The sequence below is a fragment of the Panicum virgatum genome, chromosome 9K (genome assembly GCF_016808335.1).
Source record: "Panicum virgatum strain AP13 chromosome 9K, P.virgatum_v5, whole genome shotgun sequence".
NCBI lineage: Eukaryota > Viridiplantae > Streptophyta > Magnoliopsida > Poales > Poaceae > Panicum > Panicum virgatum.
In genome coordinates this window covers 20,137,017-20,150,952 of record NC_053144.1, presented here as the reverse complement: position 1 = coordinate 20,150,952, position 13,936 = coordinate 20,137,017, and the positions used below count along the sequence as shown (strand labels likewise).

Genomic DNA, 13,936 nt, shown 5'->3' with positions numbered 1-13,936 from the left:
CCTTCAGATCCTCTCGCGAGCATCCACTGCCGCCGGCCCCTCACTATCTTCGATGAACGCCGATCGCCGCCGCCCTAATCGCCCCCTTCCGCCTCGTCGCTGAGGAAGACGAAAGAACAGGGGAGCATAAGGAGGGGTCGGGATGGGAGGGCCTACTTGCACTTTTTTCTTTATTTTTTGCCTCCGGTCAGATGCCAACACACAGGCCAGGTCCACGTCAGAGCCAGTTTGGCGTTTTGGACCTCCAATGGCTCACTTAAATAGATCCTGGACCTAGAAATGCATTTTCAAAGTTCATGGACCTAAACAGAACATGAGAACTAGTTTAAGGACCTACAGTGCATTTTACTCTTTATTTTATTTTATACATCGTTTTGTTTCCTTTTTTTTTCACATCACAAACTGGCATCAAGCCATTTTGAACATTATTATTATTCAGCATAGTAAGCAACAGTATCCTGACCACCTACCTATCCCCCATCAGCCCCCATACTTCTTGTAGTCCTGCCACAGCTGCTGCACGCTCTTCCCCGTGATCTGCGCGAAGAAGTCGTCGCTGTAGCCGTCCTTCATCTTGGCGTTGAGCTGCGCCACGAACCCCGGCTTGAGCGAGGCGCAGTAGTCCAGGAACCTCGCCGTGACGTCGTACCCCTGGTCCCACCGGTCGCCCTGCCCCGGCTTCACCCAGTGCGCCGGCGCGTACCCGGACTTGAGCCGGACGTAGTCGGCGATGCCCTCGACGAGGCCGCCGTTCGCCGCCCCCCGCCCGTCCCACTGCCACACGTGCGTCGCCTCGTGGTACAGCACGCCGGTCACCTCGGCCCTGACGTCGCCGCCGGACGGGTAGCCGCCGACGTACCGGGCGCTGAGGTGGATGGCGTCGCCGCTCGTGAAGGCCACGCCGCCGATGTCCTCGACGACGAGGGTGACCGCGGCCACGGGCTTGCGGGCGGCGGTGCTGCGCTGGTCGAAGGTGTGCCAGATGAAGGCGGACGCGTCGGAGAGGACCCGCTTGGCGTAGCCGAGGCCGACGGCCTGGTCGAAGCGCCGCCCGCCGGGGGTGCCGGACGCCGTGTTCGTCGCGTCGAACGTGACGGCGCCGGCCGCCGACGCGGCCGCGGCCAGGGCCAGGAGGGAAGCGGCGACGGCGGCGTGAAGCTTCATCTTGATGTGTGCTGCTGGTGCTGCCTGCTGCTTCTTGCTGCGATCATATCTGCTTGTGCGTGGCTGTTTATATATATAGGGGGTAGGATACAGAAATGGTGAGAAGTTTTCCAAACCAGATTGAAGCTGTGATGCAGGACTTGATCTGGTCAGATATGGGCTGACTCGGACTCGTTCCAGTTTGGTCATGCCATCTGGAGAATTTTTGCGTGGAAGAAAGCCCGTAGATCAGTAGATGTGTCCTTTTTTCTCCATTGTCGGCAAGAGGTGAGTTTCTAGATGTTAGGCCAGGCACATTCCTCCACAAAAGTAAAGCTGTATGTTTGCCGAGTCGAGACAACCACAACAAAATATATAGCACAAAATTTTATTGCAAGTTGGCTGTAATGGAGATCATTGACGCGCGCATCATGTGCGGCTGTGCAATGTATGCAGCTATTTCCTCTACACATGGATAGAGCCATTTGACCATTAGCATAGGTAAAACACAACATCTCTGGCTTTTGTGATTTACTACGTGTTTACAGCGTTCGGACTCAAATTACAAGCATAAACCGGGGATGTGTCTTTTTGCATTTGAGTGTCAGCAACGTCGATCATGCGTGACGACACTGACGAGTGCGTTTCAGTGTTGCAGACGTTGAAGGGGCGTAGAAACAAACATATTTCCATAACAGTACCGGTAATACCGGTTCACCTGTGCAAATAATTCCACAAAGTACTCAACAGTCAACAGCACTGATCAGATTATGGGGTTGGGAAAGTTTGCATGGTAAGACATGTTTCTTCTAGGCTAATTAGGCTAATTAGGCGCTGCATCTCATGTTTCTTTTAGGCTAATTAGGAGCATGTTTCTGTAACACCCCTCAATTAGTACTCAATTAGGAGTCTTAAACAAGATTTGAAGATTCAAATTGAGTCAAGAATATCAAGCCACACGTGTAGCTCTCTCCTCTCCGAGCGTGGTCACCGTGGACGAATTGACCACGGCGCCGCTCGCGCCGAGCGCTTTCGTTCACCTCCTGCTGCCGCGTGGCCCGTTCCCGAACCCTCTCGAACTCGCCTTCTTGTTCGCTATGCGCACGCCTTCGCCCTCCGCTCGCTGTCGCCGCATGCGCCGCGCTGTCTCGCCTCGCCGCTGCTCGCCATGGCCGCCAGTCGCCGCCGCAAGCCGCGGGCAGTGCTCGCACGGCACCGGGCCGCGCCTTCGCGCGTGCCAGCACCGCCCGGCCGCGCTGGAGCTCGCACCGCCTCCCAACGCCGCCATCTGGCCTTGTGCCAGCCGGAACGGCCACGCCCGCCATGGCCGCCGCCCGCACCTCCACGCCGAGCCATCAACCGAGCTCGCCCCGCTCTCCACCAACCCCCAAATCCGCTCGACCTCGGCTCCCTGAAGCTCCTTGGCCTCTCCTCCGCCCGCCCCGGCCACCGGAGTTCACCCGAGCGAGCTCAGCACCGCCGCCGGCCGCCGCCCGCCATGGAGCCGCGGCCACAGACCACCTCTTCGCGCTCCAAGGCCACCTATAGGTCCGCGCAGATCTCCTCTCTCTCCTCCGCCCCGGGCCCTCGCCGCCAGCGAGCCCCCTCGCCGGGAAACGGCAGCGCCGCCGCCTCCTCTGTTTTGGCCGGCCAGGGACCAGATTGCAAGATTCAAAATGTTCCAGGGGTCTATCTGCGAAAGTTCTTTTCTTTCTTAATTTCAAAAGCAGTAAATTTGTAAAATCAATAGAAAATCATAGAAAAATCAGAAAAATACAAACTAAAATTTGTTGGATTCCTTGTTCTAAGATCTACAACTTTCCTTACAGGTTGATCTTTGGTTTCTAAATAGTTATTGTTCTAGTTTAAATATTAGTTTAAGTGGCTGTAAACTTTGAAATTGCATAGTAAATCATGGAGAAATCATAAAATAGAAAATAAAGATGTTTTGGAATCTTTGTGATTGGATCTATGCAGTGAACCTAAAATATGACATGTGTTGGTAGAAAAATATTGTCCTAGAATTTTATCCATGCTTGTTAGGGATAAAATCATATATATAGTTATGTTGCTCCTTTTGCTATGAAATTTTTATGGTAGGTTATTCAGGTGATATATGTATGACTGAGTTGTTGATTTAAGTTGGATGGTGCTTAATAAATTGTTATGAATAATAGAAAGGTGTAAAAATAGAAAATGTGCTAAACTTATTTAATGCCTAGTAAATTATAGTTTGAACCATAAGTGACGAGATTTATTTTGTTATGTCCCTCACGATTAGATATATGCTTTGGGTAGATAATATGACATGCTTTTGTTTAATGTTTTGTTGGAAATCAATAATTGCTTGTTAATGCTTTATGTGGATAATTTGTAATAATTCCTTAAATGAAGTTGTAACAATTCAAATGCTTTAGCAATTTCATGGTAAATTAGTGATAATGTTTGTAGTTTAAGGTAAGAATTTCATATCCTGAGTTACTAATTTACCTCATAATAGGCTTGTTTAATATTAAGAACGTGGATATTAGGTTTAGAAGAAAATAAACATTTTTTTTACATATGATGTCATGACTGGTGGTTAGTCATCGGAGCTAGCTTTCATGAGCTGAGTGCTCGTGTGTTAAACTAGTGTAGGGTTGATGCAACTATTGATAAGCATCTCTCTGTATGCTGCCTGTGTCTGCTCTCTAGTTGTACAAACTTCTTTATAAATACTGTACTGAATGGTAAATTTAGTTATTAAATTCTTGTTCGTGTATAAATCATGTTAAATCGGATATATCAAAATGTGGTTTGTCTTTATTTACCTTGCTTATGCTTGCTCGCTTGTTACATCAAGTTCTAGTTTAATCTTTCTTGCTTTATCGTATTGCTTGGCTTTTCTAAATAAGTTTAGTAATGCTTTTGAAGGAAACACTTCGGGCTAAAATAAATTGGATGAATTCTTGTATTGCAGCCCCAACCCATTTGCCTTGTGAGCTCGTTTGTTATGTTTACTCGGTAAATAATTGTCCAGTCATATCTTCTCTAATAGTCGCATTGCATTGCATTATGTGTTGTTTTTCTTATATTCATGCACTCGTATCATTGCATATCATTTAGGTACGCTATATGTACAACGCGTGGATGTGAGGCACGTGCTGACGGAACCGAACCACAAGATGGTGAATGGTGGATACATCTAGAAGATGGATGGATTGATCCCAATATGCATGACCGCAGGCAGATGCTCGCCAAGCGAGTATCATCTAACTAACACTGACTTATTGTTAATCCCAGGCAAGCCCCGGAGCATAACCTATTATTTTAACTTATGAAATGATATATATGTATTTACTTGCTTATGCATTAAGTTTCTAGGCATTGGATGAAACCCTAGTTGCATGATTCCTAGGTTCCATTGGTCGGAATACTAGTATGTATATGTCGTTATCCTTGCCATGCTAAAATTAGGATTCGGTAGAAGTCGAGTAATGCTCTGTTACTCGCGAGATATAGGGTGTCTTTATGATTTGATTATGGAATATTGGAATATGGAGGAAAGGAAAGAAACTGGAGACCGGCGGGAATTGTCTAGCCCCGTCTGTGTCGGTTAAGGACCGTACCGTTGTCGGCCCTGCTGGGAATTGTCTAGCCCCGTCTGTGTCGGTTAAGGACCGTACCGTTGTCGGCCCTGCTGATCATGTTTGAATTGTACTAATTGCATACCGGGAGTAGGAGGTAGTCGAAACCGGTAAGCCGAGTACTGCCTTGTTTCGAAAGTACAGAACTTCTACCCACCCCTTAGGGCAGTCAAGTGGTCGCGGAGAATTGGGATGCATATGTTTACTTTTGGTGGTCTCTTGTAGGGCTCGGTTGACTATATGCAGGTGGGGCGGTTCTGTAGTTCGAGGCGGGGAGGGGAATGGTTGGTTCGTATTGTCCGACGGGGCAAATACGTGCCGTGTTGGTTAGGTCTACCTTGCAAGGTTAAATCGGATCGATTCGCAGTCAGTCGCTCTCGGACATGAGCACCTTGATCTCCGAGTCACATCGTAGTAAGGAAATGAAACGAAATGATATGATACATGTTGATGTTAATTAATCATTTATGTTTTCACATTGATTGTTATAGATCTGCAAATCATAGATGTGTAGCAACTTTATAACTATAATTTGGAGCTAAAATTTTGAAATTAAGGATCTACCCTTAGATGCTTTTCTGCAAATAAATCTACCAACCAGAAAGCTTTGCATGTCTAGATATGTGGGCTAAGTATACCCAAAAGTCGGGTAAGTCTTGCTGAGTATTAGTATACTCAGGGTTTGTTGTTTACACTGTTTTAGGTATAGAAGTTAACAAGGATTCGCATCAGTGGGCTCGATGTGACGTCCTCACGTGTTCATAGATATTGTTTTGTTTTATTGGTTCTCAATCAAATTTCCTTCTCTCAGGTCATATTCTCTTACGTTGCTGTCATTTGTTTTATGTAAATTCTAAATTTAAAGATGTTTTGTAAATATTTATGTTATTATCTATTTTTGTGAAATTGTATTATGCTGGTACCGTTTGTGCTCGCCATCGTGCGAGACTTCTGGTGTGTTTCGATCGGTCTGTGGGTTGGAAACAGGCGGTCAGGTTACACTTAATTAAGCTAATGCGACTGATGCGTTCAAATGATAGTCATTACGCTTAATTAAGCCGTTTAACTTGGTGGTTCTGTCACAGTTTCCAAACCCATGAGCACCGTGTACATAGAGGTGCTAACAAAGCACACGAACCAGCTAACACATCCCCTTTCCATTGTACAATGTGACAAGGGAAGCAATGTCCAAAAGGGTTAAACGGGTTCAGGACACCCAGCACTAACACCAGATCGAGTCACATCAGTAGATAGAGATGTTCCGAGGTAGAAGAAAGAGAACAAAAGGATCCATTGCCTAATCCTAGAGGATGCATTAGCCTAGATACACTAAAAGTCTAAAACTATTCACAGCATGGTCCAACGAGTTAGTTGACCCAGTCGTCCCCTCGCAGACGCTTGTTAGGCTTCTGCAGCCAAGTGGACTCCGAGCTTGCTTCTGTCATGGTAGCGCTGCCCTCAGGGACAGGCTCCTCCTTGCATTGTGCAGTGACTGGAGTAGGGATCACCACATTAACGCTGCCGCTAGGGACAGGCTCCTCCTTGCATTGAGCAGTGACTGGAGTAGGGATCACCATGTTGATGCTGCCCTCATGGACAGACTCCTTCTTGAATTGAGCAGTGACTGGAGTAGGGATCGCCATGTTGATTCTGCTCTCATGGACAGGCTCCTCCTTGCATTGAGCAGTGACTGGAGTAGGGATCGCCATGTTGATGCTGCCCTCATGGACAGGCTCCTCCTTGCATTGAGTAGAGATTGCAGTAGGGATTGCCATGTTAATGCTGACTTCATGGACAGGCTCCTCCTTGCATTGAGTAGGGATTGCCATGTTAATGCTGCCCTCAGGGATAGGTTCCTCCTTGCATTGAGCAGTGGTTCCAGCAGGGACTGGGACAGTAACATCATCCATGATTGACCTCACCGACCAGCTCCTACTCCCAGTGGCAGATCCAAAGGGGGGGGGGCTGGGGGGCTCCAGCCCCCCCTACGGGCTGCAACCTCCATTGGAACAAGGGGAGCTAGAGGAGGAGAAAGTGAAGGGAGAAGAAAAAGAAGAGGAAGAAGAAGGCTTCAGCCCCCCTATGGCTATGACCTGGATCCGCCACTGTGCCGCATGTACTAGTTTCAGCAATGATTACTTCAATCAAAACAATTAACAGATGCACTTAATTATATATAACAATGCACAAAGTTGCTAATATAAATCTGGCGACGCCGTGGAGATCTAGTGGAGGTGTCACGCGCGAAGAGAAACGGCGGCGGCTGGAAGAAAACGCACGGGACAAACAGCCAACTGATTTTTGTGTTTGCCAAGTCAAAATTGCCAAGCTATTGGAGATGGACATTTTTTCCACTTGTCAAAACTTTTAAGGAGTTGGCAAAATGCTATTTTTACCAAGTGAATTATACCAAACACTTGGAGATGCTCCAGGACAGAACATCAAGGAATTCAACATCAAGCTGCTGCATGCATCGGCAAGACAGCCCTTCGATCCCTTACATGCCACGATGCAACGGCCGAATCTGCAGCGCGTGTGTTCTTCGAATCCTCCGCGTGGCTTTTTGTGCGTTGCATTACTGACAAGCGTGGAGCTAGCGGATAACGTTGGTTGCATGCACACCAACATGCCCAGATCTCGCCGGCTACGGAATGGCCATACAATTAAGCACCGCTTCTGGCATGCAGTATCAGAAAAGTCACCTCGCAAAAAAAAAAAAAAAAAGTCTGGCTCGATCGCTAGCGTGGCCGGCGGCCACGAATTGTTGCTGTACATGGCACCAGGGTTCACCTTACCGACGGTAAAGCGATTTTCGCCAACTAGCGGTATCGGTAAACCGGCGGTAAATCGCCGAAAACCGCTAGAAACCGCTCGAAATGACAATTCAAATTCAAAAAACCGGTAACCGTTGTTTACCGACCGGTAATCGATGTTTACCGACCGGTAATCGATGTTTACCGACCGGTAACCGTCGTTTTTAACCGGTAAACACCGTATGACTTTGGAAAATTAAAAATTTTGGCAGCATTTCACTGTAATTTTGTAAATATCATTACTGATGGTATATATCAAACAATTATATAACATTTACACATACATAGAATAGAAGTTCATATCCATAAAAATAGAAATTCACATCCATAGTCCATATAGATCATCACAATAATAGTCCATGCAAATCATCACAACCATAGTCCTCACAAACCATCATCGTCAATATATATAATACATAGTAGTGGTTTCCGGTCCAAATGAACAAATGAAAATATATGTACATATTTGAAATATGAACACACATATATACATATAGCTAAAATGAACAAATTAACATCCAACTACCATGAACAAATGGATCCATATAGCTAATATGAACACATGTTTTTGAATATAGCTACACAACAAACATCTAAAAATCAATGTAAAATCAAGAAATACTCACAATGCAGTGGTTTCCGGTCCAAACGCGCCGATTTCCGCTCGGAAAACGCCGAATACCGCTCGGGATTAGAGGATACCGCTCGGGATTACCGGTCCGAAAGTTTTTTTATTTTTTTGAGAGCCCAAACAGTCAAATATTTGAACATGTTCTATATTAGAATGATGTATGTCATCTCTACTTTCTTACCATATTTTTTCCTTTTTTATTTCAAATATTTTTAAAAATTTTAAATTCGGGCGAAATTTTTCGAAATTTACCGCCGGTATGGGTTGCCGCCTAGTAGCGGTATCGGTAAAAATCGGCGGTAACCGGCGGTTACCGATCGGTAAGGAAAACACTGCATGGCACCCAAACCGCTCCCGACGCGGAACTCTAATCTGTGCAGGGAACCGTGCCGATAGCTAGCTAGCTTCTTGGACTCCTCTCGCTTTCGATTTCAGGTTCAGCATATCCCATACAGACGCCTACAACGACCCTGACAGGTGGGCCACACACGCCTACAACGCACGCACGCACACCCTCAGTCACGTGCTGCTGAAGACGTACTTCCCGTTTCCGTCGCCGAGTCGCCTGGAGGCCTTACAGCAAGGTATGTAATTGTCTTACTGTTTCAGGCTATTTCTAGAACGAATTGATAATACAGCAATCAAAATCAAAATTAAAACAGGCAGATACAGATGCCCGATTGTACAAGAGAATGAATTTTTCATCGACAGATTCAGGTCCAACTGGAGTCTGCTCAAGCAGTTTCATCTTGGTCTGACATTCTCTAGCTAGGGCACTAAACTTCACAAGGCAACAACTACAATTCATACCAGATTAGTTGCAAAACCTCGGTACAGATCAGTTACATCTTGTGCCCAAGAACAAGAAACAGAAAACCATTTGAGTCCTGGCATGTTCGGTATGAACCCTATCCTGCGATTAATGTTTGTTGTGGTGTGCAAACCCACAGCCGGGTGGCGTAATACACCCGTCTAAACCCAGAGGGTGAGTACTCGGGGGGTTAGCTAGGATTAGCTCAATCTCGGTGGAAGAACGCGATGAACACAACAGATTTAGAGTGGTTCGGGCCGCCGGAGCGTAATACCCTACGTCCACTGTATGTTGTATCGCTTGCGCTCTCAAGAGGTTGAGGGCAGGGTTGCTCGGCGTGAAACCGAGCTCGTGTTGTGCGAGTCTTGGCGTGTCTGTGTCCTAGAGAGTCTAGCGTCTGGTGTGTGCAGCGAGCGCCCCCTTTTATATCTCAAGGGAGTCGCGTACATGGCCGTTGAGTCCCCGACAAGTGGGCCCAACGATGTATTATAAAATGACATACTGTACAGACATTATGGCATTGTAGGCGACAGAGATCTCATTCCTGGATTTCCTTGCTCTACCCGTGGGAATCCTCCGTCCGGCATAGCCATGCCCTGTCTTGTCGAAACAGCGCCAGAGTGTAGCTTGCGGCGTTGCCTGCGGCGTAGCTGAACGGGCCGTGTAACTTGCGACGTAGGCGGTATGATGAAAAAGTGCCGTGCCGTCGTATCCGTTTAATGCGACAGACGGGCTCTGTGCGGATGCGGCGCATGCGGCTGCACTGTGTACATCGGTAATATGCGGTCTATAGTGAGGCCTGACAAAGACTGCCTCGCGTGCCGCAGTGACAGAGCACGTCTCAACCACCCGCATTGAATGCAGTGGGTGGGCGAGTTCGCGCCTGTGTCCCGCGCCTGCGGGACACGTGGCGCCCCCGGACCCCGCCCCGGCGGTATATTGGTTCTACGCGCGTGGGAGGTCCGGACGGACGCGGGGAGGTCCCGAACCCCTATGGGGGGTCCGAGCCCTCGGCTTTTGGCTCGGAGCTTCCCCTCCTCAGGGACACGTGGCGTCACCGGACCCGTCCCAGAGCGGGAAGCGGGTCCGGGGCTGTTGGCCCGGTGAGGTAAGAGCCTGACCCGTGGGGCCCGGCTGCTCCACCCCTTATGGCGTAGTTACGGATGACTACACGAGTCCTGTCTTGCTGCAGTAGGAGTGGGTATTCCTGCTACAGTGTACCGACAATGTTAGACTGGATTTTACCAGCGCACTGTATTGTAAACCTTTGCTACCGTTGTTGGTGGTGTAAGTAATTTTAGTATTTTCAAGTTTGCATCCATGTGCTTCTTTGCAAGCTACTCCAGATCAGCGCTTCACATGGGGTGAGTGATGAAGAAGTTGAAGTCATGGTGCTGGACACCAAGCTGCTTCAGCCACGAGTCTGCCGCACTAAAGAGGAAGTCCATCTTTCTGTAATCTCCAGCCATGGGGTTGGTCCAGAGAGAACCTTGTATCTTGTGTGCTGCAAGGCCAAATGGAGGGAGTGATACTGTGTTGCTCTTTTTATCCATTTGGCCATTTTGTTTCCCATTGGCGATTGGATGGCAACCACTGTTGATCATGGTCTCAAGTGCGTGATCTGTGGACAACAAACATAATACAGGTTACCGTGGATCGAAAACAGTACTGAGGTCATCACTGGTGCAGTTGTGATTAAGTATATAGTATCTTATATTTCTCAAGAAGTCAAAGTCTTAACATGCAAATCGCTATCAAGCTCAAAGATCTGGCTTGATTTGGACTCTAAAATCCTTTTTTTTCCTCTTCTGAAGTGGACAGCTGTTGTGCCTAGGTGCTTTTGCACATATTGCAATCCAAGCAAGCTTGCTACAAAAATGTGTCTTCTTCCATGTTATAACATTCATATTTTTAGTCTTTAAGAAGCAACCTCATGTCTAAGAATAAGCAATAAAGCCATGCCACATGACAATACAGTTGTTTTCCTCCTCTTTACTGCGCAAAGAGCTGCTGCCACCAACCAATAAGTGGTTTCCCTAACCATACACGAAGACTTTTGGAACCAAAGTTGACGATTTAGATGCAAAATAGTAAGCCAAGCAAACCCTTGAAGGAAACTCTCATACTCTTGTAAGCTAAGCCATCAACTGATGTTAAGATAGCGTGGGATACTGACTGGTATGCAATAAAAAGCACATCATTTGAATATATGATATGCATCTTTCGAAATATAGAAACGAAACTGAAGCATCAGTTGCACCTTCTCCAAATATACAATTCATTCCTTGAAAACTAAAGACCACTCAATTAACCAGTCTCTACATTATAAGAATATAATTCGATGGCTCAGGGAATTCTTTTCTACAGTTAAGACATTATAGATACTCTGTTCTTGTGCATGATAGTAATGTTGTTATGCATATAATGTGATATGACAAAAATGAATCTTTGAGAAAATGATATGCATTCATTAAGCCCTAACATTTGATATGTGAATAAGTGCTAATTCACGATAGAACAGAAGTATTGGACAAGTATATGTTTATAAGAATACCGCGTAAGAGGAAAAGAGCTGCCACTATATTATTCCGGGCACAATACAAGTGTTCTTTGAATCAGATGCATACACCTACATCCTAAATAACACTATGGAAAATAAACTAAAGGCCCAAAGGTATGAAGATTTTTTATATTGATATTAATATCATCAATAATAATGTTCGTGCAGCATTGGAATAGAAGCCTATTGAAGTAATGAAATCCTTTTGCTATGAAAATTGATCGGAATGGTAAAAAGTACTCTCCAAAATGTAACAAAACATACCTTGAAACGAGGAGGAAATGGTATGGTAAGTTAAGAAGCAAGCAGATAGGTCCTTCACGTTACGTTGGTAAGGAATGTGGTAGATAGGATACCTAGTTAAAGTAGCAGAAATGAATGACAACAGTGACCACTTTCAGCACTGAAAAACGAAAACAAACAAGAATCGACTTCTGACCTAGAAACAACAGCTACTATCTAAAAACAAAGGATTGTTGTAGCACTCAAATCTATCATCAAACTGCTAAGGCACAGATTGAGTTTGGCGCAAGTGCAAGTGCTTCAATCTAGAAAATCATTTGCAACGAGGAAAGCAGACAAGCATGACACTGTTTTATAAAAATCCTAGATAATAGGACTGTCATTTTTTTGTTGTTCATTATCTAAAAAATAATCTGCCAACTATTCATTCTTTCAAAATATCATAAGCAGTGGATATAAATTTGATCATACCAGGCAACTGCCATCCAGCTAACAGGCGAAAGGTCAGAACTCTTCAGAGATGTCAACCCAGGAAAGCCCTGGGATAGTTCATAAACCTAGAAAGGGCAATGATCATGAAAGAACTGCAATTCGTAAAACAGAAGAGATAAACTCACAGCTAGGCCATAGAAGTTCACCTTGTCAATGAGCGGAGCCCTTCCATAAGGTGAACCTACTTCAAAGAACTCAAAGTACAAGTGCCCTGGCCGCTTCCTATTGGCCCCTAATAAATCGCAGTTGAGCAATGATTCGTCAGACGTAGAACTCCAGGATCTTGACATCTTCTCATTGTCCTCATCATCGCTCCACAAATCCATGCCATTATCTTCACCGAAACTCCTACATGAAACAGAGAATTAGATTGGCCTACAGCTCAAAATCACCTTGAACTCGAAAGTTTCAGCACTTGTAAGGATTTCTTTTCATACCTAGATGCAGTCAGGACCTTGTTGGTGTATAGCTGTATCCCTGATAGGTAGGGAACATAGTACTGAACTACTTTCTCCCCTTCTGGGAGCTGCACCGCAACTCCGGCCCCGTATGCGCTCCACTCATAGTATTGCTCCCAGAGGTCTGCAAGATTGAAGTACTCCATGCTGTCCATCTCAGCATGGTTCCAAGCATCGGTCGACAATCGTCCATTCGTCTGGATCAAAATGAACAGCGTCTCGCTTTCAGAGAGGACGGTGATTAATATGCGTACAGTAGCTAGCGACCCTAATCCGATCCATCACCCAAGAGCATTAATAAAACAGTTGAAGTAGGCGGAATTAGCATAACGAAGTCGAATTCGAGATGGCAGGAATCGCCACAGCTGCATCACAATTCCCCAGCTAGTAAAACATGGAGTGGCACCATCCTCGTAATTAAGAAAAAGCAGTACTAGCAATACAGCATCGAACAATTTGAGATGGATATTTGCCATCAGAAAACGCAGAAAGATGCATCAGTAAAAAAGACGAGCTGTAACGAGTAAAAGAACACCCATCTTTTCCCCCACCGCACTAAGCGGTGCACAGAAACGAGTAAATGACAAATCCGAAACTCCCGAGACGCCGCCGATGGACCAGGCCATGACGGCGGCAGACGGAGACCGGCGAGAACATCAAAGGCGAGAACGTGACGGGGAGCAATTGCTTCACCTTGGGGAGAATGTGCGTCTCCACGGTTGGGGTGGTGCAGTCCAAGAAGCACTGCAGGTTGGACGGCGGCATCCCCTCCTCCGCCCACTGCCCGCCCATGGCCCCCCTCCCTGTCCTCGCCTCTCCTCTCCTCTCCACACGGCCCTTCTCCCCCTCTCTTCGCGGCGCACCAAATCGCCCGGGCAAACCAAGAAGAGCCCCCAAGAAACCGAACCGACAGGAGGAATCCAACCGAATCCTCCACCACTATGCACCTCTGCAGTCTGCACTTGCTCTGCAAGACTGCAAGAACCGAGGTCGTGCGCGGGGGAGAGATTGAAGCGCGGACTCCGGAGGAAGAGGACGGGACTTTTTATTTGGACTGCGGTCTGCCAAGGAAGGGAAGCGCAGGAGGAGGAAGAAGAAGAGCGGGGGTATGCAATGCAACCGGCTCTGGTTTGCTTTGCTCTGCTGTGTGTCCTTCTCT

The 13,936-nt window shown here is 46.6% G+C and overlaps 2 protein-coding genes across 2 annotated transcripts; both read right to left on the bottom strand.

Moving 5' to 3' along the window:
• Positions 1 to 319: 319 nt before the first annotated feature.
• Positions 320 to 1,472, bottom strand: LOC120650658. The gene has a single exon (XM_039927862.1). The coding sequence runs from the start codon at positions 1,351 to 1,353 to the stop codon at positions 481 to 483; it is 873 nt and encodes a 290-aa protein (XP_039783796.1). The 5' UTR covers positions 1,354 to 1,472; the 3' UTR covers positions 320 to 480.
• Positions 1,473 to 10,277: 8,805 nt separating this feature from the next.
• LOC120650657 lies at positions 10,278 to 13,936 on the bottom strand. Its single transcript, XM_039927861.1, has 6 exons — positions 13,471 to 13,936; positions 12,757 to 12,974; positions 12,466 to 12,667; positions 12,299 to 12,384; positions 11,849 to 11,940; positions 10,278 to 10,645 (listed from the first exon to the last, which is right to left on the bottom strand). Exons 1-6 carry the CDS (start codon positions 13,567 to 13,569, stop codon positions 10,380 to 10,382), a joined length of 963 nt encoding a protein of 320 aa, XP_039783795.1. The 5' UTR covers positions 13,570 to 13,936; the 3' UTR covers positions 10,278 to 10,379.

Bases quoted from the DNA above. Each gene is read 5' to 3' on its own strand.
- LOC120650658 (XM_039927862.1), bottom strand. From the start codon at position 1,353: ATGACCAAACTGGAACGAGTCCGAGTCAGCCCATATCTGACCAGATCA.
- LOC120650657 (XM_039927861.1), bottom strand. From the start codon at position 13,569: ATGGGCGGGCAGTGGGCGGAGGAGGGGATGCCGCCGTCCAACCTGCAG. The intron at 12,975-13,470 runs GTGAAGCAATTG...ATTTTGATCCAG, and splicing joins AGACGCACATTCTCCCCAAG to ACGAATGGACGATTGTCGAC. The intron at 11,941-12,298 runs GTATGATCAAAT...TACTTTAACTAG, and splicing joins AGCTGGATGGCAGTTGCCTG to GTATCCTATCTACCACATTC.